The sequence below is a fragment of the Episyrphus balteatus genome, chromosome 1 (assembly GCF_945859705.1).
Source record: "Episyrphus balteatus chromosome 1, idEpiBalt1.1, whole genome shotgun sequence".
NCBI lineage: Eukaryota > Metazoa > Arthropoda > Insecta > Diptera > Syrphidae > Episyrphus > Episyrphus balteatus.
Genome location: NC_079134.1, coordinates 131,048,807 through 131,075,655, shown reverse-complemented (window position 1 = coordinate 131,075,655; position 26,849 = coordinate 131,048,807). Strand labels below are relative to the sequence as shown.

Sequence of the window (26,849 nt, the reverse complement as noted above, 5' to 3'; positions counted from 1 at the left end):
TACCTTTTCTCCTTTTCTCTCTTGAAAGAACATAAGAATTTGTCAGCAATTACATGAAGCCTCAAGAGGCGCGACTCTTTTTAAACATTATGCGTGCAAAAGAGAAAAAAGATGAATGAAAAAATTATCCGACCGGAGAGTCGTGGGTCGTGAGTACGAGACTCTTTTTTGACGTTTCTTTTTCCACTTTTTCTTTTTTCAACATTCCCTCACATTTCTTTTTGCTTCTTGGTGCGATACAACAACAACAAATTTTAATTCAAAAGATAAATGTCAAATTTGAGTCCTTGACTTGAGGCATCGTGTAATAGTACGCGCCACACAGAATGATTACACACCCGACAAACAATTTTGGTTCTATAAAGCTTTACAGATGCAATTGTTGCTTCTTTAAAGCATTATAGAAGCAAAATTGTTAGTAGGGCAGCCACACAAAAAAATATAAAAGTTCTGACCTGGGATTGCGACCAGATTTTTCATATAGTTTTTGGGTCGCTGAAACCGAATCCGAATTCAGTTTTGCTCCATCACGTCAGGTTTTCGAGATAACCTCATAAAATGTCACGAAAACAAAAAATTTGTTTCTCTGATCTGGATGTGCGAATATGTTAATCATATAGTTTTTGGATCACTGAATCCAGATTCGAAGTCAATTTCGCCCTATCACGTCAGATTTCTGGGATATGCTCAAAAAAATGTCAAAACCAAAAAAACAAAAGTTTTTACCTGGGGTTGCGACTAAATTTTTCATATAGTTTTTGGGTCGCTGAAACCGAATCCGAAGTTTTTTTTGGCGTACCACGTCAGGTTTTTGAAATATCCTCAAAAAATGTCTAAACTCAAAAAATCTGACATTTTTCGAGGATATCTCAAAAACCTGACGTGATACGGAAAAATAGAGTTCCATTCGGGTTAAGCAACCCAAAAACTATATGAAAAACCTAGACGAAACCCCAGATAAGAAATTTATTTTTTTTTGGTTTTGACATTTTTTGAGGATATCTCGGAAACCTGACGTGATAGAGCAAAATTGACTTCGAATCTGGATTCAACGGTCCAAAAACTATATGATTAACATATTCGTACTTCCAGATCAGAGAAATTTTTTTTTTGTTTTCGTGACATTTTTTGAGATTATCTCGAAAACCTGACGTGATGGGGCAAAACGGACTCCGGATTCGGTTTCAGCGACCCAAAAACTGAAAAACTATGTGAAAAACTTAGTCGCAATCCCAGGTCAGAACTTTTATTTTTTTTTTTGTGTGGCTGTGTATCAAAAGAAAATTCGAAAAAAGAGTCAAGCCTCTTGAGGCTTCATGTAAAAGCTGACTTTGACAGTTCCTTTATCATTTTACCAAGTTTTCACTTTTAGACGTTTACATTTTTGAATAAAAGTCACTAATATTTTATCGCCGCATGGCAAAGCGTTTTTCTTATGAGGTTCAGGGAAAACTAACAAAAACGTCTCTTTTCTTCCTTATACCTTCCAGCAGAAAGCTTATTTTTTGGTTTGAAAAACAATTTTTGTAGTTTTTTTCAAAAACAAATGGAGCTTGAAAGAAAGAAATTTTTTTAACTTTTGTAAATTTCCCACTTTTTCACTTTTTAGGTCATTGTAGTTATGGCTTTAACATGAAAAAAACGTTGTTGTGCGACGTTGTTGTGAACGCACCTTTAATAAATGTGAACCTATCTTTAATCATTAATAAGTATCTGAACGCATTCATTAAAATTTTAATGGAAACCTTACCACAAATATCATTCCAAACTGGAAGTGCGATAAATAACGCCCTCTCCCTTCCTGAAATTTAAACTTCTACAAGCTAAGCTAAGACGAGAACCTACAAAGTATACAATGATGTGAATCATTGTATATATATTTCTATAGTACTATCATGAAGTCGAATTTAGTATTAGTTGATGTCGCCACTTTTTTGAGGTGGCGCTCAGTGTGGTTTTTTCATACAAATTCTGCTTTTTCAAGTCACCACTAGAGTTCCTAGGATCGTTTTACTTCATGATAGTACTATGGAAATATATATACAATGATGTGAATGACAAATTTGAGTGAAGTTGGTGGAAGTTGAATGATTGAATGATGGAATTTGAATGAATGGAACATGAATTGAATCGCAAAATGCAAGGTGCAAACACAATGCATTAAGGCGATTACACTTTGCATTTTCTTTTTCGATACTGTTTTTACGTAGTTGAGTGCAGTTAAAACGTAGTTCAACAATATCTAAATCAGGTTTAAAAAATATCAAAAAGTAGGTATATTATATATACCAGGTATATTATACCTGTGTATTTTGTCTTCAAAAAGTGTAGTTAATCGCAACAACAAATACTATACAAAATAATGAAACTATTTTGGTATAATTGTGTTTTAAGTTGTTGCAAATAAAAAAAAAATAAAGAAATTGGCGCTTGAATTTCGAGGGCGGGGTCGGCTAGTTAAATTAATTAATCCACAATTCGTTTTTTTACATTTTTATCAAGTGAACAATAAATTATTAATTCTTTCATCCTCCTTGCGTCCATGTAGTTTTCAATTTATTCTGTGAAATTTACTCATGTTGTGCGGTTCAGAACGCACGGTATACCTATGGTTAACGAAAGTAAATGAATTGCGCATAAAATGTGCGATATGGTAATTTTATGAGAATTGTGTGTGCTTCAGCACTAGTAGTAGCAATATGGAACTTGCAGGGTTGCTACAAAGCTCAAAAGTTAGCTGAGCTCAGCTCACAGCTCAGCTCAAATTTTGAGCTAGCTCACTTTTGAGCTATGTACCATAGCTCAGCTCATTTGCATTCCGGTACAATCCGGTTTTTCGACTTTTTTCAAAATTCCGAGAAAATCGCGTTTGAAAGTTGAGGTAAATTTTTTTTTTGCAAAAATTCCCGAATCTTTGAACGCTCCTGGAAGCTAAACCACTTGAGAGCAATTTTTGGGAGTGATGCCAAATGATAGCTTGTGTCATGGGCCTACGCTTTGCACATTGTCAGATTTTTAAAAAATCGCCTTCCATGTTAAACCGCCACATCATGCCTATTTTATCAGAATCGTGGCTAATTTTTTTTTACTTTTAAGTTCTCCCGGTTTGAGAACGCGTGGACCTACAGAGATGAGAGTTGTACCCAAATGTAGGTTAGAGTCCCCGCTACCTTTTTGGCATCAAAAATTTTAATTTCATTTTCTTCAAAATTCCGAGATATAGGCGTTGGAAGTTGGGGCGCTCACTTTCAGCTCAGCTCAAATGAGCTAAGCTATGGTACCTAGCTCAAATTTGAGCTGAGCAGTGAGCTGAGCTGAAATGTGAGCTTTTTGCAACCCTGGCAACTTGCCACATGGAAATTACCACATGCAACTTGCCACAGGCAACTTGCCACATACAACTTGCCACACGCAACTTGCCACATGCAACTTGCCACATACAACTTGCCACATGCAACTTGCCACATGAAACATGTTACTTGCAACGTGTTGTGTGTTTTATGTTTGCCGTACTGCGGCGTACTGCATTTTTAAATACTAAAGTACTGCCTACTCTAAAGGTGAAACGACAGCCCTGCTACCCAGGGTGATCGCGTCATAATCCCTTTGACATTCTTGTCAAAAAGTAAATTTTCATACCCACCCTCCCATAAGAAGTATAACTTCAAAAATATTTGGATTGCAAATAATTCAACAACCCTAACTGCTACAAACTTTTGGTTTTCAGTTATGAATAGAGTCTAAAGAGTCCTTTCTTTTGATGTCTCATTCGATGGATTTGGAGAAAATTTTTTAAAATTATGAATTTTTAGACAAGGGGTACCCCTTGGATAATTTTCGAAAATCTTAAAAAAAAAAAATTTGTAATTTTTTTAGCTGAATGCATAGGCCAATTCATTGTGATCTCATATCTGTTAACCAAAACTTTTTTCGGGAATTGGATCCGAAAATATCTGCTTCCGAATGAAAAAAAATAAAATATTTCGATTGTAAATAATTCAACAACCCGAACTCCTACAAACTTTTGGTTTTCAGTTATGAATAGAGTCTAAAGAGTCCTCTCTTTTGATGTCTCATTTGATGGATTTAGAGAAAATTTTTTAAAATTCCGAATGTTTAGTCAAGGGGTACCCCTTGGATAGTTTCCGAAAATCTTAAAAAAAAAAATTTTAATTTTATTAGCTGAATGCATAGGCCAATTCATTGTGATCTCATATCTGTTAACCAAAACTTTTTTCGGGAATTGGATCCCAAAATATCTGCTTCCGAATGAAAAAAAAAATATTTGGATTGCAAATAATTCAACAACCCTAACTGCTACAATCTTTTTGTTTTCAGTTATGAATAGAGTCTAAAGAGTCCTTTATTTTGGAGAGAATTTTTTAAAATTCCGAATTTTTAGACAAGGGGTACCCCTTGGATAATTTTCGAAAATCTTTAAAAAAAAAAAATTTGTAATTTTATTAGCTGAATGCATAGGCCAATTCATTGTGATTTAATATCTGTTAACCAAAACTTTTTTCGGGAATTGGATCCGAAAATATCTGCTTCCGAATGAAAAAAAAATATTTGGATTGCAAATAATTCAACAACCTGAACTCCTACAAACTTTTGGTTTTGAGACACAGAACCCATAAAAACGAACATTAATTACTTATTTGTATGGAAACTGTATAAAAATAGAATCCACGATAATCTATATGTATTTCTTAATTGCTTTTGATTTTCTTTTGCGATTATTTATCTCGTTTTTTTTTTTACAATTTCTCCTGGCTCTTAATAGTGCAGAAACTGGGAAAGATTAATTCAATGTTGCAGCATAAGGAAAATTTATTGATATTTTTGATTTTTAATTGTGAAGTTATTTTGTTAAAGAAAAGTTGACAATAAAAATAATTTAGAACCATTATTTCGTCAAAAAAAAAAAAAAAAGCCATCAAAATAATGCACACTTCTTCTTCTACGTAAACAACAAAATTATTATTATTTTTTTTATCATCTAAAAATAATACTATGTGAGAATATTCAAATGTGCCACATTCTTATCATAATTGCTGTGGTCTTGTCTTTGTTTCAAAATTTATGATAAAACACTTTTTTTTTTTCTTCAAATGAAACATTTAACTGCTATGGGAATTTATAAGAATTGATATGCATTTTGTGGTTAAAGAAAAAAAAAAAGAATCAAAAAATGCACTCAACTTTGAAAAAAAAAAATGCAAAACCATTTTGAGTATAAAAAGAGAAATCGCCTTGCACTAAACATCATTCAATTGTGCAAATTTGTTCAGCAAAGTGAATTTCATTTCAAAGAAGGACCAACACCAACCATGAGTAACCAAAACAACGATATCAAGGCTTTGGAACTGCTCTTCCAGCGACCATTGGAACCAGTCTTCACTTCTCGAGACAATGGTAAGGCTGCATTTGATGTACCAGATACTTTCTTGACTGAGAGATATAGTGGCGTTGGAGTTGAACTTCAAAGTCGTTTTGGTGATGATGTTGATGTTAGGGTAAGTGAATATAGGACCTCTTTAAGAAGTTTCGTGGGACACAATAACTTATTTGAAATTTCTAGATCCCTCTGCGTGACATTACCAAGCCAAATCTGGATTTTGCCACGCAAATCGGTAGAAAGGAGAACTTTTATATTTTCATTGATAAACATAAGCGAATTGCTGGACAATTAATAAAAATGTTCTTGGAACCAAAAGATCGTTCAACTTTTATTTCTTTGGCTGCATATGTTAAGTAAGTTTGATTTAACATTTCGAAAACGAGCCATTTTTATTTTTTTTTTTTTAAATTCTATTTTAAAAGGGACCGTGTCAATCCAATGTTGTTCCAATATTGTTACGCCATTGCAGTATCACATCGCAAGGACACTGCAATGGTAGCAATTCCACCAATTGCTGAAATATTTCCAGCGAACTTTGTTGAACCATCGGTTTTTAGAGATGCTCGTACTGAAGGATCATTGATTACAAATCCTGGAGATAGAGTTAGTCCATAATTGTATTTTGCCCTTAACTAAGTTCCTTAACCTAAAAAAAAACTCTTGCAACCGTTTTAGATGACCATTGACATGTCTCAAAACTTTACTGCCTCTGATCGCGAAGAAGAACAACGTTTGGCCTATTTCCGTGAAGATATCGGAATAAATATGCATCATTGGCATTGGCATTTGGTATATCCTGGTGAAGGACCTGACGAAGTTGTTCGCAAAGATCGTCGTGGTGAACTTTTCTACTACATGCATCATCAAATCATCGCACGATACAATGTTGAACGTTTCTGCAATGGACTTCCTCGAGCAAGGTTATTAAATAACTTACGAGAAGCCATTCCTCAAGGATACTTCCCAAAAATTTTAAGCAGTTTGAACAATCGAACCTTCCCAGCCCGTATTGCTGGACAGTCTCTAAGGAATGTTGAACGTGTGGACAATACTATTGAAATCACTGAAGTAGAACGTTGGGCTGATAGAATTCATCAAGCTATCGATCAGGGATATGTTGTTGACGTAAGAATAAATTTAGAAGAAATGAGGAAATTTCGGTAACAAAATAACTATTTTTAGCGTAATAACAAACAAATTCCATTGGACGAAGTTAGGGGAATTGATATCTTAGGCGACTTGATTGAAGCCTCTGCTTTGACAGTTAATAGGCAATTGTATGGCAATCTTCACAATATGGGACATAACTTGATATCTTTGGCTCATGATCCCGATGCAAGGTTCAGGGAAGATATCAGTGTGATGGGTGATGTAACAACAGCTATGAGAGATCCAATCTTCTATCGCTGGCATTCGTTTATTGATCAAATTTTCACCAAGTTCAAGGATCTTCTTCCAGCTTATGACAATAATCAGGTAAATTTTAAGGTCATCTTAGCTCAAAACATGTCTAAAATATTTTCACATTTTTCTTCAGCTTGGTTTCAATGGAGTTAGTGTAGATTCCGTTGCTGTACAAATCAGAGCCAAGGGAACAACTCCCAACATTCTAGCTACATATTGGCAAAATTCTGATATTGATATCGGTGCTGGGTTAGATTTTGGACCAAACGGAGCTGTTTTCGCAAAATATACTCATTTACAATATGCTCCATTTTCATATGACATTCGAGTGACCAATTCAGGAGCAAATCGTAGAGGAACATGCCGAATCTTCATCTGTCCGAAAACCGATGAACGTGGAGCAGCATTAAGAATGGCGGATATCAAAAATATGGCAATTGAATTGGACAAATTCACAGTGAATTGTAAGTTTCTTTAGAAATTAAAAATGTTCATCCTAATTCTGTTCTTTATTATCTTCTTAGTAAAACCTGGTTCAAATACATTTAACCGTAAATCGAGTGAATCTTCTGTAACCATTCCATTTGAGCGTTCATTCCGACGAACAATACCCTCGATGCAACAACAACCAAGACAACAACCTACCCAAGCTGAATTAGATGAATTGGCTCAATTCCGTTTCTGTGGTTGCGGATGGCCAGATCATATGCTTTTGCCAAAGGGAAATGCAACAGGAATGGAATTTGATTTGTATTGTATGATTTCGGATTATACTGGTGATGAAGTCAAACAGACCAATGATTCGTATGTATTTTTTTTTTTTTAAGTTTTTAAGTGATTTTAGTAAGAGATTTATTTTCCATATTTTTTTTTAGTCCAAATATTTGTGGAGATGCTGATTCATTTTGTGGTCTCAAGGATAAATTATATCCGGATAAACGTGCAATGGGTTTTCCATTTGATAGACAAATTACTTCGACAAGTCTTGGTGAATTCTCAAATCAATATTCTAATATGGCAATTACAACTGTTAAAATTCTATTCTCAAATAAGACAATTAATAGACAAAAGACTAGGGATTAACTGATGTGGAACTAGACAGGATATCGACAATGATTACACTACCATAGCACACATACTCAATGAAAAGACTTTACTAAACTACTTCATATTTAATTACTATAATACTTCTACATTATGTATTTTATTACTCAATATAAATAAAATTATTTGCATTCCAAAACTTTTGTTTATATTTAATTTCCGAATTTGGTAAAATATTCCATTTTTTGTTCATTATATTTTATTTTTTAAATGAATTATTAAGCTTAAAAAAGAAACTTAACTTTTTCTATTTATGTATATTGAAATTAAGCTTATTAAAAATTACCTGTATTCAAGCCTCTTCTTTGAAAATATTCCTGCGTTTTCGAAATTGAAAAAAAAAAAAACTAATTTTAATTCAAAAAGGGGAAAATTGTTAGAACATATTTAGTAACCTTTTCTTAAAGAATTATTTTCCATCTTTCCAGATCTGTTTAAATCTTTCCGATATCTTTTTTACTGCCCGAGATATCCTCATAGTTGTTCGGCATATTATATCTATCACAGAAATTTTATAACTTCATTATCTCCTTTATGATATACCAATGAATCCAAACCCACTTACATCATTTTAAGATATCTCGGGCAGTAAAAAAGATATTGAAAGATTTAAACATGTATTGAAAGATGGAAAACAATTCTTATAGAAACCGTAGGTATATAAAAAGAATAAGTTCCGAAGTACTAAAAAAAAAACTTTTTTTTTTTAAATTTTCTAAAATTAATATTTTAAAAAACCAAAAATCTTCAGAAAAGGATATTTTTGTATCGGCAACAAAACCCTTGTAAACCAGTGTTATTAATGAAACAATTTTTTAATTTCTTTGATAAAAAACGAAGTATGCCATCTGGTTTCTTGTATGAAAAGAGAGCCGTTTTTTAAATAATTTTTTGTATATACAAATTTTCTTACATATTTTTCAAAAAAAAGTTTCTACCTATGCCATTTTGAAGAAATAATAAAATAATACTAAAAAACAAAATTTTGAAATATTTCACTCGTTTTCAACAAATTGATTTAGCAAAAAAAAAAAAATTTAATATTGCTTAAAAATCCAAAAATGTGTTTTTTTGAAAATTTTCTAAAAATTTAATACTATCATTACTATAACACCTTTGCAGGAAATTTTTCTCTGCAATCGGGTTAAACATATATATACGAGATATTCAGCTTTTGTTTAAAAAGAGTCAATTGAAGTGTTTACTTATTTCAAACAATCATAATTTACAAGAAGAAGCTAACAAAAAAATACCTTTTTTTAATTTCTCATTATAATAATTTTTTAATTTTAAAAGCTTATAAAAAAAATTATGCAATTTAAAAGCCAAGTATTTCTTTTTAAGAATAAAACCATTTTTAAATATTTATGCGAAAAAAAGTATAAAAATAATTTATTGAAAACAATCATTTTCATCAAATAATCATTTTTAACAAAAAAACAAAACCGACTTCCATGGATCAAAACTGGGTTTTACGGTTTTTAAAATAGTTCCTATGGCAAAAAGTAAAAGAAATTGAAATGGGACCACACTGCAGCCACCAGCTATCCAATACAAAAAGAATTATTAAAATTGGTTCACTCAGTCCAAAGTTATGCGGTAACAAACATAAAAAAAAAAAAAAAAAAAAAATACAGACGAATTGAATACCTCCTCCTTTTTGGAAGTCGGTAAAAAAAAGCAAAAAAAAACATGAATTTTTATCTTCTCACGTCATTTTATTCCCTAACAACCTATACAAAATTTTACACCATCTGAAAGCTTATTGTCTTAGCTCAAAATATATATATCGATCAGGTCTATGAGACATCTACAAAAAAAGCTAGAATTTTTTGAACTCGATCAAATTTCATTAAAAAAAGCAAAAAAAAAAACATTTATTTTTATGTTCTCAGGCTATAGAATCAATTTTTTTGTTTGACAACCTATAATATACCATGTGAAAGCTTATTATTTCACCTTTCATATGACGTATCAATCTCATTTCAAAGATGCTTACAAGAGAAGTTAGAATTTTTTAAATCCAACCATGTCGAATTTCCAGAATGAGATTATGTTCGGGGGCAACAGATCTCCACTGGTGTTTTGAGGTTTTTCGCAACTTTCTTGATTTAACATTGTGTAGCTTGTAGTTAGTCTATTGTTATGTGTGATATACCAAATGAAAGGTAATTGTATCAGGATGCTCATTAAAGTTTAATAAAATTTCTATCTGCTCTTGGTCAAAAGTTATAACCTGTTTAATTTTGAAATTTTATTTTACCGTTATCTCAAAATTGTGTTTACGAAAATGATTGAAACTTCGCACATATTTAGTCGTGGTCATGGTCTATCATTATTTACAGTATTTTATTCCTGTATCTATTCAAGAAAAAAAGATAAAAATAAAAAACGATGAAAATCAGTCAAAAACGTTAAAAAACGTGTTTTTTAAAAACTTGTTTCTTCCGTTATTCAGTCAAAACTCACTAAACGATATGAATTTTTTGCACATGTAAGGCCAAAACCTACATGTCCTATAAGTTTGAGATGTTTTGAATGCTCCAAAAAAAGCTAAAAATCAAAAACTACCCAAAAATACCCCTAAAAAACAAGGTGTTTTTCAAAAATTCATATTTCGAAACGCAGAGTGTTGGAAAATATCCGTATTAGAAGCCTTATTTTTTTTCCGTCATCTTTCACCTGGCACCTTTAGAATTGTCAAAAAAAATTTCCCTACCCAAAATAATCATTTTGTCTAATAGATTATTTTTAATTTTTAATTGAAATTTTTGGCGCGAGAGTGTAACGTAGATATAGTTTCTGGGGACTTAATTCCCTGCACCACCCACGGCTCTCCTGCTCTGAGCATATAAGGGTTTTCTTGTGACCTCACCCCCCGCCCCCCCTTCTACAAAAAAAACTCTCGGCACGTAAGTTATCGTAGATACTCATGCCACATTTCTATCTCTTGATTAATTTTGTTCAAAAATGTGGAATTACCCAGAAATATTAAAATAATGTTTGTTCTTATCGTGACTGCGGTTAATTTTATTTTTTAATTATAGAAAACAGATAATTTTGACAAAATACCATATTCTTTTGAGAAATATTATAATTTTGTTTGAATTGATAGTAATTTTTTTTTGCTTTGCTTTGCGGTTTAGACAAATAATATGTACCTAGTAGATACAAAATTTTCATATAAAACCAGAACTCCTATGCTGAAGAACTATTAGTTTTGTCTTCGCCTTCAGGCACACTATATAATTAATTGAAATAGAAAAATAAACTAATTTCCAACAATGTCCAACGATATCAAAGCTATGGAATTACTGTTCCAACGGCCATTGGAACCAATATTCACGTCCAGGGACAATGGCAAAGCAGCTTTCGATGTTCCCGATAGTTTTTACACTGAAAAATTTAATAGTTCAATAGCTTCAATTCAAAGTCGATTTGGTGATGATATTGATGTTAAAGTAAAGTTTATTAATTTTGTGTTTTTTTTTTTGTAAAACTAAATTTCTTTACAGATTCCTATTCGTGACATTGATAATAAACCGAACTTAGATTTCGCCTTGGAAATAGGCAAAAGGCAAAATTTTGATCTTTTCAGTGATAAACATAAACGCATTGCTGGAAAGTTGATAAGAATGTTCATGACCACTAAGGATCGTTCAGAGTTTATTTCCTTGGCTGCTTATGTTAAGTATGTGTTCTTTTTTTTTTTTTTCTATAACTTCTAAAAGAGTCGCTGAAACTAAAATCCTTATAATATTAAAGGGACCGTATCAATCCAATGTTGTTCCAATATGCCTACACCGTAGCAATACAACATCGTCCTGATACTAAAATGGTACCAGTTCCACCAGTTGCTGAACAATTTCCAGGAAATTTTGTTGAACCTTCGGTATTCCAAGAAGCTCGAGCTGAAGGATCATTGAAAAGTCCTGAAAACAGAGTTAGTGCCTTCATTCAATTCAGTACACTATACAGTACTATATTTATAATATTAATATTTCAGATAACAATCGACATGGCTGAAAACTTTACTGCTTCTAATCGTGAAGACGAACAACGATTGGCCTATTTCCGAGAAGATATCGGAATAAATATGCATCATTGGCATTGGCATTTGGTATATCCTGGCTATGGACCTGAAGAAATTGTTCGAAAAGATCGCCGAGGTGAACTTTTCTATTACATGCATCATCAGATCTTAGCTCGGTACAATGTTGAGCGATTCTGTAATGGACTTGGACGAGCCAGGACACTTAACAATCTTCGTGAAGCTATTCCTGAAGGCTATTTCCCCAAAATCATATGCAGTATGAATAATCGAACCTATCCGGCTCGTATCAGTGGACAATCGCTAAGCAATGTCGACCGAGATGGTAATAGTATTGAAATTGCCGATGTTGAACGTTGGGCTGATAGAATACATCAAGCCATCGATCAAGGATATGTTGTTGATGTAACAATAAGTCTTTATACATTTTTATGAACTCTCTGTGAACAAAAACAAAAAAAAAAATTTCATTTCTAGGGTCGAAACAATAAAATTGAATTGGACGCAGTAAAAGGTATTGACATCTTAGGAGATATGATTGAAGCTTCCTCCCTGACACCAAATAGTAGGCTCTATGGTAATCTACACAACATGGGACACAGCTTGATCTCTCTAGCTCATGATCCTGATTCGAGGCATTTGGAAGATATCGGTGTGATGGGTGATGTTACAACAGCAATGAGAGATCCAATCTTTTACCGTTGGCATTCGTTTCTTAATCAAATCTTCAATAAATTCAAAGCACTTCTTCCAGCTTATGATTCCAATGAGGTAGGTTTTGACTTCTTCATGTTTTGAAAAGACTTATTCGTTTTGCTTCAGTTGGGTTTCAATGGAGTGATTGTGGACACTGCTTATGTACAAATCCAAAGCGAAGGAACAACTCCAAATATTTTAGCAACATTTTGGCAAAATTCGACTATTGATATCGGTGCTGGGTTAGATTTTGGACCAAATGGAGCTATATATGCAAAATATAGCCATTTGCAACATGTTCCATTTGCGTATAATATTGCAGTGACCAATACAGGAGCTTATCGTAAAGGAACATGTCGAATTTTCCTATGTCCGAAAACTGACGAACGTGGTACACCGCTGAGAATGACTGATATTCGTAATTTGGCAATTGAAATGGACAAATTTACTGTTTACTGTAAGTTAATTTGTTGTTGGTAAGAATTTTTAATTTACCATAAATTTTGTTTAAAGTAAAATCTGGTAGAAATACCATTCAACGTAAATCAAATCAATCTTCTGTAACAATTCCATTTGAGCGTTCATTCCGACGTGTCGATTCTGCAAGCTTACCCAAAGATGCTGATGCATTGGCTGAATATCGGTTTTGTGGATGTGGTTGGCCAACACATATGCTTTTACCAAAGGGAAGTGCCACAGGAATGGAATTTGATTTGTTTGTAATGATTTCGGATTATGTTGGTGATGAAGTTATACAAATACAAACTAATGATTCGTGAGTGGTTATTTTTTTTGTTTAGTTTATAGAATGATGTTTTTGATTTTTTTTTTTTTTTTCATTTTTTTTCATACAGTCCAAGTGTTTGTGGTGATGCTCAGTCATTCTGTGGTCTTAGGGATAAATTGTATCCCGATAAACGTGCTATGGGATTTCCGTTCGATAGGCAAATTTACAGTTCTAATCTTGGAGGTTTTACTAGGCAATATAAAAATATGGCAGTGACGGCTATTAAGATACACTTTTCCAACAGACATATTGATAGAGATCAGAAGTAATACTCGTACATTGAAGTTTTTTGTTTTGTTTTTGAAAAACAAATTTATAAAAAAAAAAAAATTAATAAATATTTACACAGCTGGGAAAAAAAATGTTTTTTTTTTACGAAACAACTTTTCTCTTGTAGGAAACCTCGTATCAACCTACAAATGATCCACCAAAACATATCAGAAACGAACAAAACCAAAATGTTTTCTTTATCCAGCTTCATTAAAATAAAAGATTCATTTCATAAAAAGAAATGCAATTTATTTCATTAAAAATAAAATTAAACACTACATTATTACAAAACAAAAATACACTAAACAAATAATTTCACTCGCCAAAGAAAAAAAAAAAATCACCGACACACCCTGTCATCATAATTGACACGAACTGGCGCAATCAGCTTAAACCCATTGGGTAGTGGGTTGAAAGTTTCGCTAAGTGGAATGAGCACGAACTTCAACCCAATGTTCTGAGCCGTCCCGTACCAATCAGCCATTGGTATCCGTTTTTGTTTCATTTTCATCTGTCTCAATGTAAAAGAATTTTTATGCAAGTCCTCGTGTTGCTAAAAATGCACACGACAAATTCTTTCCAATTCAAGCTATAGTGCGAACAAGAAGTTTCTCCCGCCTGAGTGCTAAACTGAAAAAAAAAAGAAGTTAAATAAAACAAAAGTAAAGTAAAAGAAACTAAAAACAAAACAAAATCAAGTTTTATATCAACCCCTAAACAAAACAAAAAAAAAAGAAAAAAAAGGTACGATAAATTGTAAAACAAAAAAAAAATAAAAAAGTAAAGGTTAAAAATTTTTTTTTGTAAGTATAGGAAACTAAAGTCCTCGATCCTACACAGAGAAAAATATGACCCGCTAAAAACTAACAGATTGCCATATTGTTTTACCGTCCATACATTTCATAAGGAAATCTTATTAAAATCAACGATTTCAAGTTTTATATCAACCCCTAAACAAAACAAAAAAAAAGAAAAAAAAGGTACGATAAATTGTAAAACAAAAAAAAAATAAAAAAGTAAAGGTTAAACATTTTTTTTTGTAAGTATAGGAAACTAAAGTCCTCGATCCTACACAGAGAAAAATATGACCCGCTAAAAACTAACAGATTGCCATATTGTTTTACCGTCCATACATTTCATAAGGAAATCTTATTAAAATCAACGATTTCAAGTTTTATATCAACCCCTAAACAAAACAAAAAAAAAGAAAAAAAAGGTACGATAAATTGTAAAACAAAAAAAAAATAAAAAAGTAAAGGTTAAACATTTTTTTTTGTAAGTATAGGAAACTAAAGTCCTCGATCCTACACAGAGAAAAATATGACCCGCTAAAAACTAACAGATTGCCATATTGTTTTACCGTCCATACATTTCATAAGGAAATCTTATTAAAATCAACGATTTCAAGTTTTATATCAACCCCTAAACAAAACAAAAAAAGAAAAAAAAGGTACGATAAATTGTAAAAAAAAAAAAATAAAAAAGTAAAGGTTAAACATTTTTTTTTGTAAGTATAGGAAACTAAAGTCCTCGATCCTACACAGAGAAAAATATGACCCGCTAAAAACTAACAGATTGCCATATTGTTTTACCGTCCATACATTTCATAAGGAAATCTTATTAAAATCAACGATTTCAAGTTTTATATCAACCCCTAAACAAAACAAAAAAAAAGAAAAAAAAGGTACGATAAATTGTAAAACAAAAAAAAAATAAAAAAGTAAAGGTTAAACATTTTTTTTTGTAAGTATAGGAAACTAAAGTCCTCGATCCTACACAGAGAAAAATATGACCCGCTAAAAACTAACAGATTGCCATATTGTTTTACCGTCCATACATTTCATAAGGAAATCTTATTAAAATCAACGATTAATTTAGGTTTTTTTAAGGAGATTTCTTATTATTTTTATAGAGAAAATCTTATTAAAATTTGACTGAAAAGTTGATTTTTTTTTGCAACTAAGCACTAGAACAAAAATCGCGATCAATACTTTTATGGCAGGTTGGTTCAGGTGGTAAGGTGGGCGACTAATGATTTGAAGTCTCCAGTTCGATTCCCAGCCTGGTCATCGTTTTTTTTATTTTTTTGCAGATTTTAAAACAATAAGGAAAACCCGATTGTTTTAATAAGGTTTAATTGTTGGATGAAAACCATAGAGAAATCTTATTGTTTTTGTTCTATTTTATGTGGTCTATTTTTCTCTGTGTAATCCAAAGGATATCTCTGTCCTGTCGGCCAGGCGATATGAGATCCTTTTGATATTTCCAAAAAGAAAAAAGAATTTACTGTCCCAGACCAGAAAGACAAATCTATTTGCCCCTTTAGGTTTCTGGAGTATAAGGCAAGCTTTTATCTGTGACGACGGGAGTAAGTCTAAATTGTTCCAAAGTGATTTGGATTTTTTAGCAAAAAGAATTTCCCAATTCGGTAAGATATTTTTTTTGATCAATCGTCATCGCCCAACAACCTTAAAAAAAAAAAAAAAACAAAATATCCCAATTAGGAACTGGTGGTTACCACAAGATACCAAAGTCTTCTTCAACCGGCGAATTGCTTGAGTTCTTAAAGCTCGTCCGCGACAGGATTGTATTAACCCAAAATCGAGTCTTGGCCTAGAAAGTACGCCACTATCAGTGGTTGATTCGCTTCTTCAGGATTTTCAACGATCCCCAAAAGTGGTAAAAATTAATATTTCTTAAATACGAAAATTATGTGGCATCTTATTCAAAAATGTCATTCTTTAGGGAATTATTTATTAGGAATTTTGTCTCAGAACCGAAGCCCATTTGTTTCACTCTGAAAGCTACATCGATCGACGGTCAGTCGATATTCAAGATTTCAAAAAAGACAATCCAGTTGTCTCGAAGTTGGTAAGAAGATTTGGTGTTCTGGGCAAAGCAACTGCCTTGAATCGCCCTCTCCATAACGCTCAAGCAGAATAAGTTGTTGTCTTGAAGAACCACCGTAATTATAGAATCTAGTTTCGATTTCGATTCGGATTCGATTCTTCAAAACTCGGGAAAAACAACTATAATTGACCCAGTGTCAGTAAGACCCTCTAACTCATCGATTCCAAGTGGTAAGATTTTGAATACCTAAGATAAAATCAACTAAGTTAGGTAGAACTAACGCAAAATTTGATTCTTTAGGGATTTGTGTTACAGCACCAATCATCGAATACATCCAACTTCATCAACGATAATTATTTGAGCTATCAAGTGGCTCCAACATGAACGTGAAGGTCATCTCTTCGGGGGAAAATTAATTCAATTCAGTGACGAAATAAAACTAAAAAGAAAGGTTTGAGTTAGTAAAAAAAAAAAGGACAAAAATTAAGACTAGAAAAAAAAAGTAAAATAATGATTGGCATGTTTGAAAAAAAAATAAGATAGTTAAAGAAACCTGAAAAGAAAAGAAATTAAAAATAGTTAAAGAAACCTGAAAAGAAAAAAATTAAAAAAAATTAAAGTATCTGAAAAAAAAAATTAAAGAACCTGAAAAAAGAAAGTACCTAGTAAAAAAAATTTAAGGGAAATAAAGTTTGATTAAGAATTTAGAATTAATATTGATTAACAAAAACAAATCGACCTGAAAAGAAAGTGAAAATAAGCTAGAAATATAATTTGAATTTAAGAAGTCTAAAGTAAAAAAAAAAAAAAAAAAAAAAATAAGAAAGGATAAGGCTAGGAAATAGTATAAAGAGAAAGTAGTGAAAGTTGAAATATACATACTTACAAATCTGAGAATTTAATCAAAAAAAAAAAAATTATTAAATAAATCGTTTGACAAAGGAATCAAAGTAAAGTAGTTTTGATATTTGAAGCTAATCTGAAATAAAAAGAAAAAAGTTTTAAAGCTAAAAAAAAACAAATTTTACAAAAATTAAAGTAAATTTAAAACAAGTGAATTTAATGAAATCAAATGAAGTGTTGCAGATTTGAAGTAAAGTTAAAAGATAGATCTTATTAGAGAAGATATTTTTAAATTTCTTTATAAAGCCTTATCCTAGAAAAAAAAGTGAATCATAATTAAACAAAAAAAATATTAATAGTTATTAAATAGTAATGTCAGGTGTGACATCCCATCCATCGCGATAAAATAATTTACTTTGAAAAGTGAAATAGAGATTCTTTCTTTTTTTTAATCCTTGATACCCTTTAATATTATAAAAAAAAATATATCATTTAATAACGACGTTTAGCAGAAACCAGATCAAATGCTGTGCACATCATTGAGGATCTTGGGTAAGTGAATTTTTTTTTTTTACATTTATTTTTGATTTTTATATGCGAATGTTTGTATAAAATTTATATGAACATGAAATTTAAATGAAAAGATACATACAAAAAGATGATAAGTTAGTAAATTAAAAGTAAAGAAATCGTATATTGAGGTTATCAAGAGCGATAAAATTCTGAAAAAAAGGAATGTAAAGTTAATTATTGATTTTTTTTTTTTATTTAATGCACGGTTGTATACTTACCGGAATATTTCGAACGATGTATGGTGATGAAGATTTTTTTAAATTTTTGTTAATAGATTTTAAGAACTAGTCACTTCCATGTTTGTTTAAAGTGAAATAAAATTAAATACTCTGTCGAATGGTCGAGTTAAATTAAATTTTTGGTTTTTGATTATTTTAACGGATTCATAATTTTTAATTTTTAATGAAGACAAGTATTTTTTTTTTGGAATTCGATTTCGAAATAAGTATAATGTTTATTTGGATTGGTAAACTGATCAAAAATTATTATTTCAAGTGAACGAGTAAAATATTAATCATGAAGGTTTAAGAAATTAAGTCGGGAAGTGGATGTGAGGTCAATGAGAGTGAAGTGAAGTTCCTAAAAATGTTTTGAGGGGAAGTAAAAGATTTCCCCCTTTTCGATAGAGGGCCGTTACAAAGATGAATAGAGCGCGTAATGGCATAGGAATATTCCAATTTCTTTCTTTGGAATATTATACAAGGGTGGGTAATGAAAAGCTTCGAGGACACAAACATCTAAGTCCTCCTCTAAAATGAAGTCAAGAAAGAAAAAAAGTTTTAAAGATATCGGTAGCTAGATTCGGGTCCCCCTTCAATAGATGGATATATTTTCTATCGATTAACAGCTTAGATTAAGGCTTGATAAAAAGTAACCTAGTCCCTTGGCGAATAACAAGATCCCCCCCATCGACGAGCTAAGCATGGCAACCAGCAAGCCTTCGGTTATTAACGCAATGGGACACCACTTTCGACACCTGCCTGGACGGGCCGGTGGGTCTATAGACATCGGTCCTAGAGGTGGGGAAAGTTGATAGTGGAATTCTTGAAAGGAAGAGCGCGTGAATATTTGGGTTCTTTGGTTTTGGGAATCTTTTGTGATTTCGAATTTAAAAGTCGGTGTTTTTGTATTGAAGTTTTAGAATCGAATATTTCACAACTTTTTTTTTTTATAAGTGTAAGGGTTTCGATATGCAAATACAAATATCACGTGCTAGTTGCAAATAAGAAGATTTTATATTTATATATAATAAAAACGTTACACTCTATCAAATAGTCTAAAATAGCGTCATATGGCGACCTACCCTTATCGTTATACCAGTTGAGAATTATGGTATGCTTAAGAGGTGTAAAAAGTGAGAAAATTTATTTTAAAAATTTGAATACCTACATCCAGGATTTTTAGAAATTTGAAATTTAAGTAGAATAAACAGAGGTGAATTTAGAAAAAAAGTCAAGAAGCTGTTTTCTTAACCAAAAGTGATAGAAATAAGGTTGATATTAAAATCGATAGGTAGATATTGTTAATATATGAAAGTCACACATAAACAAAAAAAAAAAATCATGTGTGAAATTCACACGTGGTAGAAGTGAAACCTTAAAAAATCATTTTTCTTGAAAAAAAAAAAATCGAAAAATCTAACTTTTTTCCCATCACCTTTGTTTAAGATTCAATGCTTTTAAAATCTAATTTTCATTTTCGATACTTCATTTTTCCATTATTGCTTATTTTGTTAAACTTTGTTCATTTACCCTAAGTTTTTTATGTTAACAGTTAATTTTCTACAACTTTCTTAAAATTATGCTCTTTTTGTTTATGTATGTATAAATTCACTAATCCGTTGCATTGAATTTGAGAGAGTTAAAAATACTGGTTTTTGTTTTGTCTAACATAATTATTCATAAAAGCTTTTCTCGTTCACTTGGATTGCAGACACACAGAGGGTAACAACTAATAAAAATAATTGTTCTTAGATAATTCGAAATTTCGTTGCGTTTTCATTTATTGGTGGAATATTTTTTTTAACTTTTCATTAGTAAACATTTTTGGTCCAAATTCGAGCCGGATCCATTAATTGTGTTAATTTTTTGTCAAAATTCGTTTGCAAAAAAGAACTTTTGTTAATTCGTGTTAATCAAATTCGTGATTTTCGTGAAAACCTTCGTCTGCCCTGGTGGGTAACTGTACATACCAAGAACATTACAGTCCTAATTAATTTCGTTCATTGTTAAATCGTTTCTGCTTATATTGTTCTTTATTACCTAAATCGTTTATTCTTGTTACTTCGTTACATTAAAAGAACACTTACTCGTATCTTATTAGAAATTTGTTAAAATGGCTTCTGATTTGCAGCCAACCACATTGCCTGTGCTCCGCAGCACACGTGGTCACCTTAAAGGTTCCCTAACGAAGTTAACTACATACATCGAATCCATTACGGATGCAACTTCGTATACCGATCTAAAAATTCGCTACTATAAAGTCGACGATTTATGGAAAGAATTCCTCGTGACACAAAAACAATTATACACGTTTTCCGATAGCGAAAACTATACGGATCCTCTCCCGGAATTCGAGGAATTCGAAGCCAAAGTTTTAATCGTCAAATCGAGTCTCTTAGCGGCAATAACTGAACGCGAAAAAATTGATAAAAAAAATGATGTGGTGTCTCAATTAGCCACACAGCAAAAAGTTTTGATTGACACATTAAGTCAGTCCACTTCTGTTGTAAAACAGGATGATGGCTTTCTTCCATCTGTTCGAATCGAACCATTTTCGGGAAATTATAAAGACTGGCCGTCTTTCAGAGATACTTTCCAAAGCGTGGTGTCAAATAAGCCAAAATTATCACCAATTCGGAAATTTCAGTTTTTAATTTCTTGTCTTCGCGGTGACGCATTAAGTCTCCTTAGTCATCTAAAAGTATGTGACGATACATACGAGGAAGCATGGGAAAAACTCGATAAGCGTTTCAATAGGCCGCGTCACATTGTAAATAATTTTGTGAAAGCATTCATGGATCTACCGTCTGTCCATACTTCGAACGTTAGCGTTTTGCGAAAAATATCAGATGGGGCAGATGAGATAGTTAGGGGTCTTACATCCATTTCTTCGCTTACCAGAGATCCATGGCTTATTTATATTCTAATAAATAAGTTGGACTTTGACACTCGTCAGGCGTGGTCTGAGGACTATTATTCGGAGGACTACCCTACTATAAATCAGTTGTTAGATTTTTTGGATCGTCGTTGCGAGGCCTTAGAAAGTTGTAGGACAAGCACTCGTGAATCTAACCCAATAAAAAAGCCGCCAGTGAAAAGCATGCTTGCTTCCACCTCAATAATATGCCAAAAGTGCAACGCGAACCACGGTCTTACGCAGTGCCAAATGTTTCTCGATATGGATGTTCAAGCTCGTCGAGAGTTTGTGAAAACTAATAAACTCTGTTTCAACTGCCTTCGCAGTGGACATCCTTCAGCACGTTGCCAATCCAAATTTCGTTGCAAAGCATGCAATACTCGTCACCATAGTTTGGTCCATGACGACTCCATAAACTCTACCACCATAAATTCCACCACAAAATCATCAGATTCTTCGACAAAAATTAATAATTCGCTCGTTTATGATCCTAACAAGGATTTTGTGCCACAAACAAACAATACTTCGCTTCGTTCATCTCAAACAACAAACTTCGGTTCCGTGAATTCACATAACTCGGTAAACATTCCTTCGTCTTCGCCACAAGCTTTAATTAATAACCATTCTCATATAAATCATTCGATTAAAACACTACTTCCAACCGCGTTAGGGAAAGTTTTAGATGTTAATGGTAAATCCCAGATAGTCAGGATGCTGATTGACACAGGCTCACAGGTATCTTTCGTTACCGAGTCATGCGCTCAAAGACTCGGATTAAAACGCAAAAATGCCCGCATACCAATAAGTGGTATTGGATCTACACAAGCTGGTAGTTCCAGAGGCCTTCTCTCATTGGCAATTACTTCGCGTTGCGATACGTATAGTATTTCTGTTGATACATATATTCTATCGAGCGTTACAACTAACTTGCCAACATCTTCGTTTACCATCGAAGATTGGGATTACTTACATCGACTCGAATTGGCTGACCCGTGGTTTAATCAATCGCGCCCTGTCGATATTTTACTCGGAGTAGATAAAGCTTGGGAAATCTTACAAGGGCAACGCTTCAATAGTCGGCAAGGGTATCCCATCGCACAACGAACCATATTCGGTTGGGTTCTGGCTGGACCATTACCGCCCAACAAACCCTTCTTTACTTCGCATCATGTTCATATCAATATCGATTCGCTTTTACAATCATTTTGGACTATCGAAGAAGTCAACCCTAAATCAATCGTTTCGAATGAAGATAAACAAATCGAAGAACATTTTGTTAAAACCCATCGTCGCGATTCGTCGGGGAAATACGTCGTCGATTTGCCCTTTAAATCTCCACCTTCCTTTGGCGATACTTTAAACGGGGCTATTACGCGTCTTAAATGGATGGAGAATAAGTTTTCGAAAAACCCAAATCTGTTTGAAAGTTATGCACGGTTTCTTGACGAATATTTAAGTCTAGGACATATGTCGCGAGTTCCTCCTGAAGAAATCTCAAAATCAAATGTGTTCTATCTACCCCATCACGCTGTTCTGAAACCGGAAAGCAGTTCAACAAAGCTCCGTGTCGTATTCGACGGGTCGTTTAAAGACAGAAACGGCTATAGCCTTAATGACGCGCTTATGATCGGTCCACCCATCCAGCGCAATCTTTTTTCTGTTTGCCTCAGATTCCGCCGACACAAATTCGTCTTCAGCGCTGACATAATTAAGATGTTTCGCCAAATTATGATTTCCGAACAAGATACAGACTTCCAACGTATCGTATGGCGAAAATCACCCACGGAACCAGTACAACACTTCCGATTACACACGGTTACTTACGGAACTTCTTGTGCTCCGTTTTTGGCTGTTCGGGTTCTAGAACAATTGGCAAGAGACTACCGCGAAGAATTTCCAATTGCTTCAGATATCATCTTAAATGACTTTTATGTTGACGATGTCGTGTCGGGTGGTGATACTCTATCTGAAGCAACGTTCAAACGCGATTCGTTAATTAAACTCCTCGAAAAGTGCGGCATGCGTTTAAGCAAATGGCAAAGTAACTGTCCAGAACTTCGCCAAGACTCAGATGGTGATGCAATTCAAAACCATTCGCTCGATGTTGAATCGGATTCGTGGACAAAAGTGCTCGGTTTATTTTGGAACTCAAAAACAGACGTATTTAGTTTTCGTTTAAATTATAACCCTGAAGATACAATTACTAAACGACAGATTTTAAGAGACATAGCTCGCATATTCGATCCCCTCGGTTTTCTCTCTCCCTCGGTAGTGCAACTTAAAATCCTTCTACAAGAATTGTGGCAAAGAAATATCGATTGGGACGATAAGCTTCCGTACCCAATGGCTTGCCGGTGGAAAAAATATCGTGAAGAACTTCCAGCTCTCACAAAAATTGAAGTACCTCGTACAATCGGTCTTGGAAGAATCGCCTTCGAACTACATGCTTTTTCAGACGCATCGGCATCCGCGTATGCTGCCGTGATCTATTCGAGATATCAGTTACCTGACGGAACATATCAAATAAATATTCTCGCTGCCAAAACTCGGGTTTCTCCCTTAAAACAACTGAGCATTCCGCGGTTGGAACTATGTGGTGCTGTCCTCTTAACAAGACTTCTAATTGCAGTTCAAAACTCCCTCGAGGTCACATTTGACAATGTTTTTGCATGGTCAGACTCAAAGGTTGTCTTATCATGGCTATCTTCTCCACCTCGCCGATGGAATATTTTTGTCGGCAACAGAACTTCGGAAATTCTCGATGCAATCCCACGAAACAGATGGTTTCATGTCCGATCGGACGTTAATCCAGCGGACTGCGCATCGCGTGGAATTTCACCTTCTCAACTGCTAGAACATCCTATATGGTGGACAGGTCCCCAATGGTTGAGAGAGAATAACGATGCTTGGCCAATAGTTCGAGATTTGGAGGATGATCCTCTTTGTAAACAAGAGGAAAAGATAGTTCCACCACAATCTTACGTAACCGTAATTGATGATCACCCAATTGAGGAACTGTCAACTAGAATCTCATCCTGGAACGTACTCATTAGAACTGTAGCACGCATGCAACGTTTTATTGATAGATGTCGCAAAGAAGACGTTCCTTCTTCACTTCATCTTGAACCGACTGAAATCTTCAATGCTAAAAAGATAATCATAAAATGGCTACAGAATCGTTACTTTGGAGAGTGTATAAAAGCATTCACCCAACATGGTAATTTCCCTAAAAATTCGAAAATTATTAACCTCTCTCCTTTCTTAGATGATCATGGGATCCTAAGAGTCGGTGGAAGAATTACAGAAGCCAATGTTTCGTTCAACACTAAACACCCAATTATCTTACCTAAAGGAGACATCATAACAAAGCTCATTGCTCTCGATGCCCATAAACGTTTTTGTCATCCCGGAATATCAACCCTTTTCGCTCTTATTCGCCAAGAGTATTGGATCATCGGCTGTCGAAACTTACTTCGAAAGATCACACATGACTGTATCAGTTGTTTTCGACAACGCAAAGCAACAACAAATCAATTGATGGGCAATCTACCTCCCCCACGAATTCAAGTTAGCCGGCCATTCGCGCATTGCGGTTGTGATTATGCCGGTCCAATTAGTTTAAAAGTGAAATCGGGACGGAAATCGCATGTCACTAAAGGATACATCTCGCTATTTGTTTGCCTAGTGACGAAAGCAATCCATTTAGAGCTTGTTAGTGACTTAACAACGGATGCCTTTCTCGCAGCTCTACGGAGGTTTGTCGCGCGTAGAGGAAAACCGTCGCATCTTTATACCGACAACGGCACAAATTTTCGCGGCTCCGCTCGTTCGTTATCCGAGATGCATCAACTGCTCTTATCGCAAACCCATAACTCAATCGTTGCAGATTCTTTGGCTCGTGACGAGATTTCGTGGCATTTTATTCCCCCATCATCCCCACACTTTGGCGGTTTGTGGGAGGCCGGGGTAAAATCCGTCAAACAACATCTTCGGCGCATCATAAATAACGATGTTTTGACATACGAACAGTTGTATACAATTTTGACTCAAATCGAAGCGATTTTAAACTCGCGTCCGTTGTGTAAAATTTCGGACACAGAACTCGACCCACTAACCCCAGCTCATTTCTTTTTAGGTGAGTCCTATGCTGCTGTTCCTGAGCCGATGATAGATATCCCAACTAATCGTTTATCGTGCTGGCAACAACTCCAATCTAAGATCCAAGGTTATTGGAAGCGTTGGCACATGGAGTATTTGACGTCACTGCAGCAACGTCCCCGATGGCAACAAAGTCAAACCAATATAAAAGTCAATGACCTGGTGGTGATCAAAGAGTCTAATTTACCTCCTGGAAAATGGGCAATGGGACGAGTAATTGATACCCATCCAGGAAAAGATGGTCATGTTCGTGTGGTAACTCTAAGAACGACCAACGGCAACCTAGTCCGCCCAATTCATAAACTGGCTATTCTTCCATGTTCTGAAACTGTGGTTCAGGGGCGGGGGAATGTTTAAGATTCAATGCTTTTAAAATCTAATTTTCATTTTCGATACTTCATTTTTCCATTATTGCTTATTTTGTTAAACTTTGTTCATTTACCCTAAGTTTTTTATGTTAACAGTTAATTTTCTACAACTTTCTTAAAATTATGCTCTTTTTGTTTATGTATGTATAAATTCACTAATCCGTTGCATTGAATTTGAGAGAGTTAAAAATACTGGTTTTTGTTTTGTCTAACATAATTATTCATAAAAGCTTTTCTCGTTCACTTGGATTGCAGACACACAGAGGGTAACAACTAATAAAAATAATTGTTCTTAGATAATTCGAAATTTCGTTGCGTTTTCATTTATTGGTGGAATATTTTTTTTAACTTTTCATTAGTAAACAACCTTTGAATCTATTTTTTTTTTTTAAATGACAACCTATAATAAATTTTATATCATATGAAAGATTATTTTTTAAGCTTTAAATATTTTCTTCAATTATGTTTGTTCGACATTTACAAAAGCCAACCAATTTTCACCCAATAAAGCAAGAAAATCAATTTTTTTTTTCTTCTATCGCCTTAAAGTCGATTATTTTATATGACAACCTATAAATTTTGTATTATCTGAAAGCTTATATATGTATACATAACATATACATATATTTAAGCTTTAATATAATGTTTCAATCATATTTGTACGACATCTAGAATAAAAGTTACAACTTTTTAAAGCCAACCATGTCGAAATTTCAAACTGAGATTACGGTACTTCCTAGTTCTAACACTGGTGGCTAGTCATCGGCAAAAGATTTCCACAGGTGTTTTGAGGTGTTTTTCAAGTTTTTCAATTTAGGTTTGTGTAACTCTTCTAGAGCACGTACCGTTATATGTGATATATGTATCAAATGAAAGGTAATATTGTCAGCATGCGTCAAAAGATATAACGTGCTTAGAAAAAGAACATCTTTTCATAGGATTTTTTTTATGAAATTAATTGAAATTGTACACAATTATACATATTTTATTTAATAACCTATTTACAGTATACATTTCATTTATCTATCAATTTGAACAAAAAAGTTATAATCAATTAATTTTTTTTGGGAATTTGTCGTTTCATCGTGTTTCAAAACACTACGATATTAAGGGGGGAAATCCCTCTGGAAGACAGCTTTTTCAATATTTTTGTTTGGAAAACCGAAAGCATTTGTTGAAATTTGGAAAAGTATATGATGTTATTGA

General features: G+C 33.5%; 3 protein-coding genes across 3 annotated transcripts; all 3 read left to right on the top strand.

Moving 5' to 3' along the window:
* Window positions 1-5,276: 5,276 nt before the first annotated feature.
* On the top strand, window positions 5,277-8,048 carry LOC129906436 (phenoloxidase 2-like). Its single transcript, XM_055982214.1, has 8 exons — window positions 5,277-5,516; window positions 5,582-5,754; window positions 5,824-6,004; window positions 6,077-6,526; window positions 6,584-6,877; window positions 6,939-7,269; window positions 7,330-7,609; window positions 7,681-8,048. Exons 1-8 carry the CDS (start codon window positions 5,331-5,333, stop codon window positions 7,886-7,888), a joined length of 2,103 nt encoding a protein of 700 aa, XP_055838189.1. The 5' UTR covers window positions 5,277-5,330; the 3' UTR covers window positions 7,889-8,048.
* A 3,097-nt stretch (window positions 8,049-11,145) lies between these two features.
* On the top strand, window positions 11,146-13,722 carry LOC129921448 (phenoloxidase 2-like). The gene is made up of 8 exons (XM_056003276.1): window positions 11,146-11,370; window positions 11,425-11,600; window positions 11,675-11,852; window positions 11,916-12,365; window positions 12,438-12,731; window positions 12,783-13,113; window positions 13,170-13,431; window positions 13,517-13,722. The coding sequence occupies exons 1-8, from the start codon at window positions 11,194-11,196 to the stop codon at window positions 13,710-13,712; spliced, it is 2,064 nt and encodes a 687-aa protein (XP_055859251.1). The 5' UTR covers window positions 11,146-11,193; the 3' UTR covers window positions 13,713-13,722.
* Window positions 13,723-20,313: 6,591 nt separating this feature from the next.
* Window positions 20,314-25,632, top strand: LOC129910798 (uncharacterized). The gene has a single exon (XM_055988349.1). The coding sequence runs from the start codon at window positions 20,314-20,316 to the stop codon at window positions 25,630-25,632; it is 5,319 nt and encodes a 1,772-aa protein (XP_055844324.1).
* The last annotated feature ends 1,217 nt before the right edge of the window (window positions 25,633-26,849 follow it).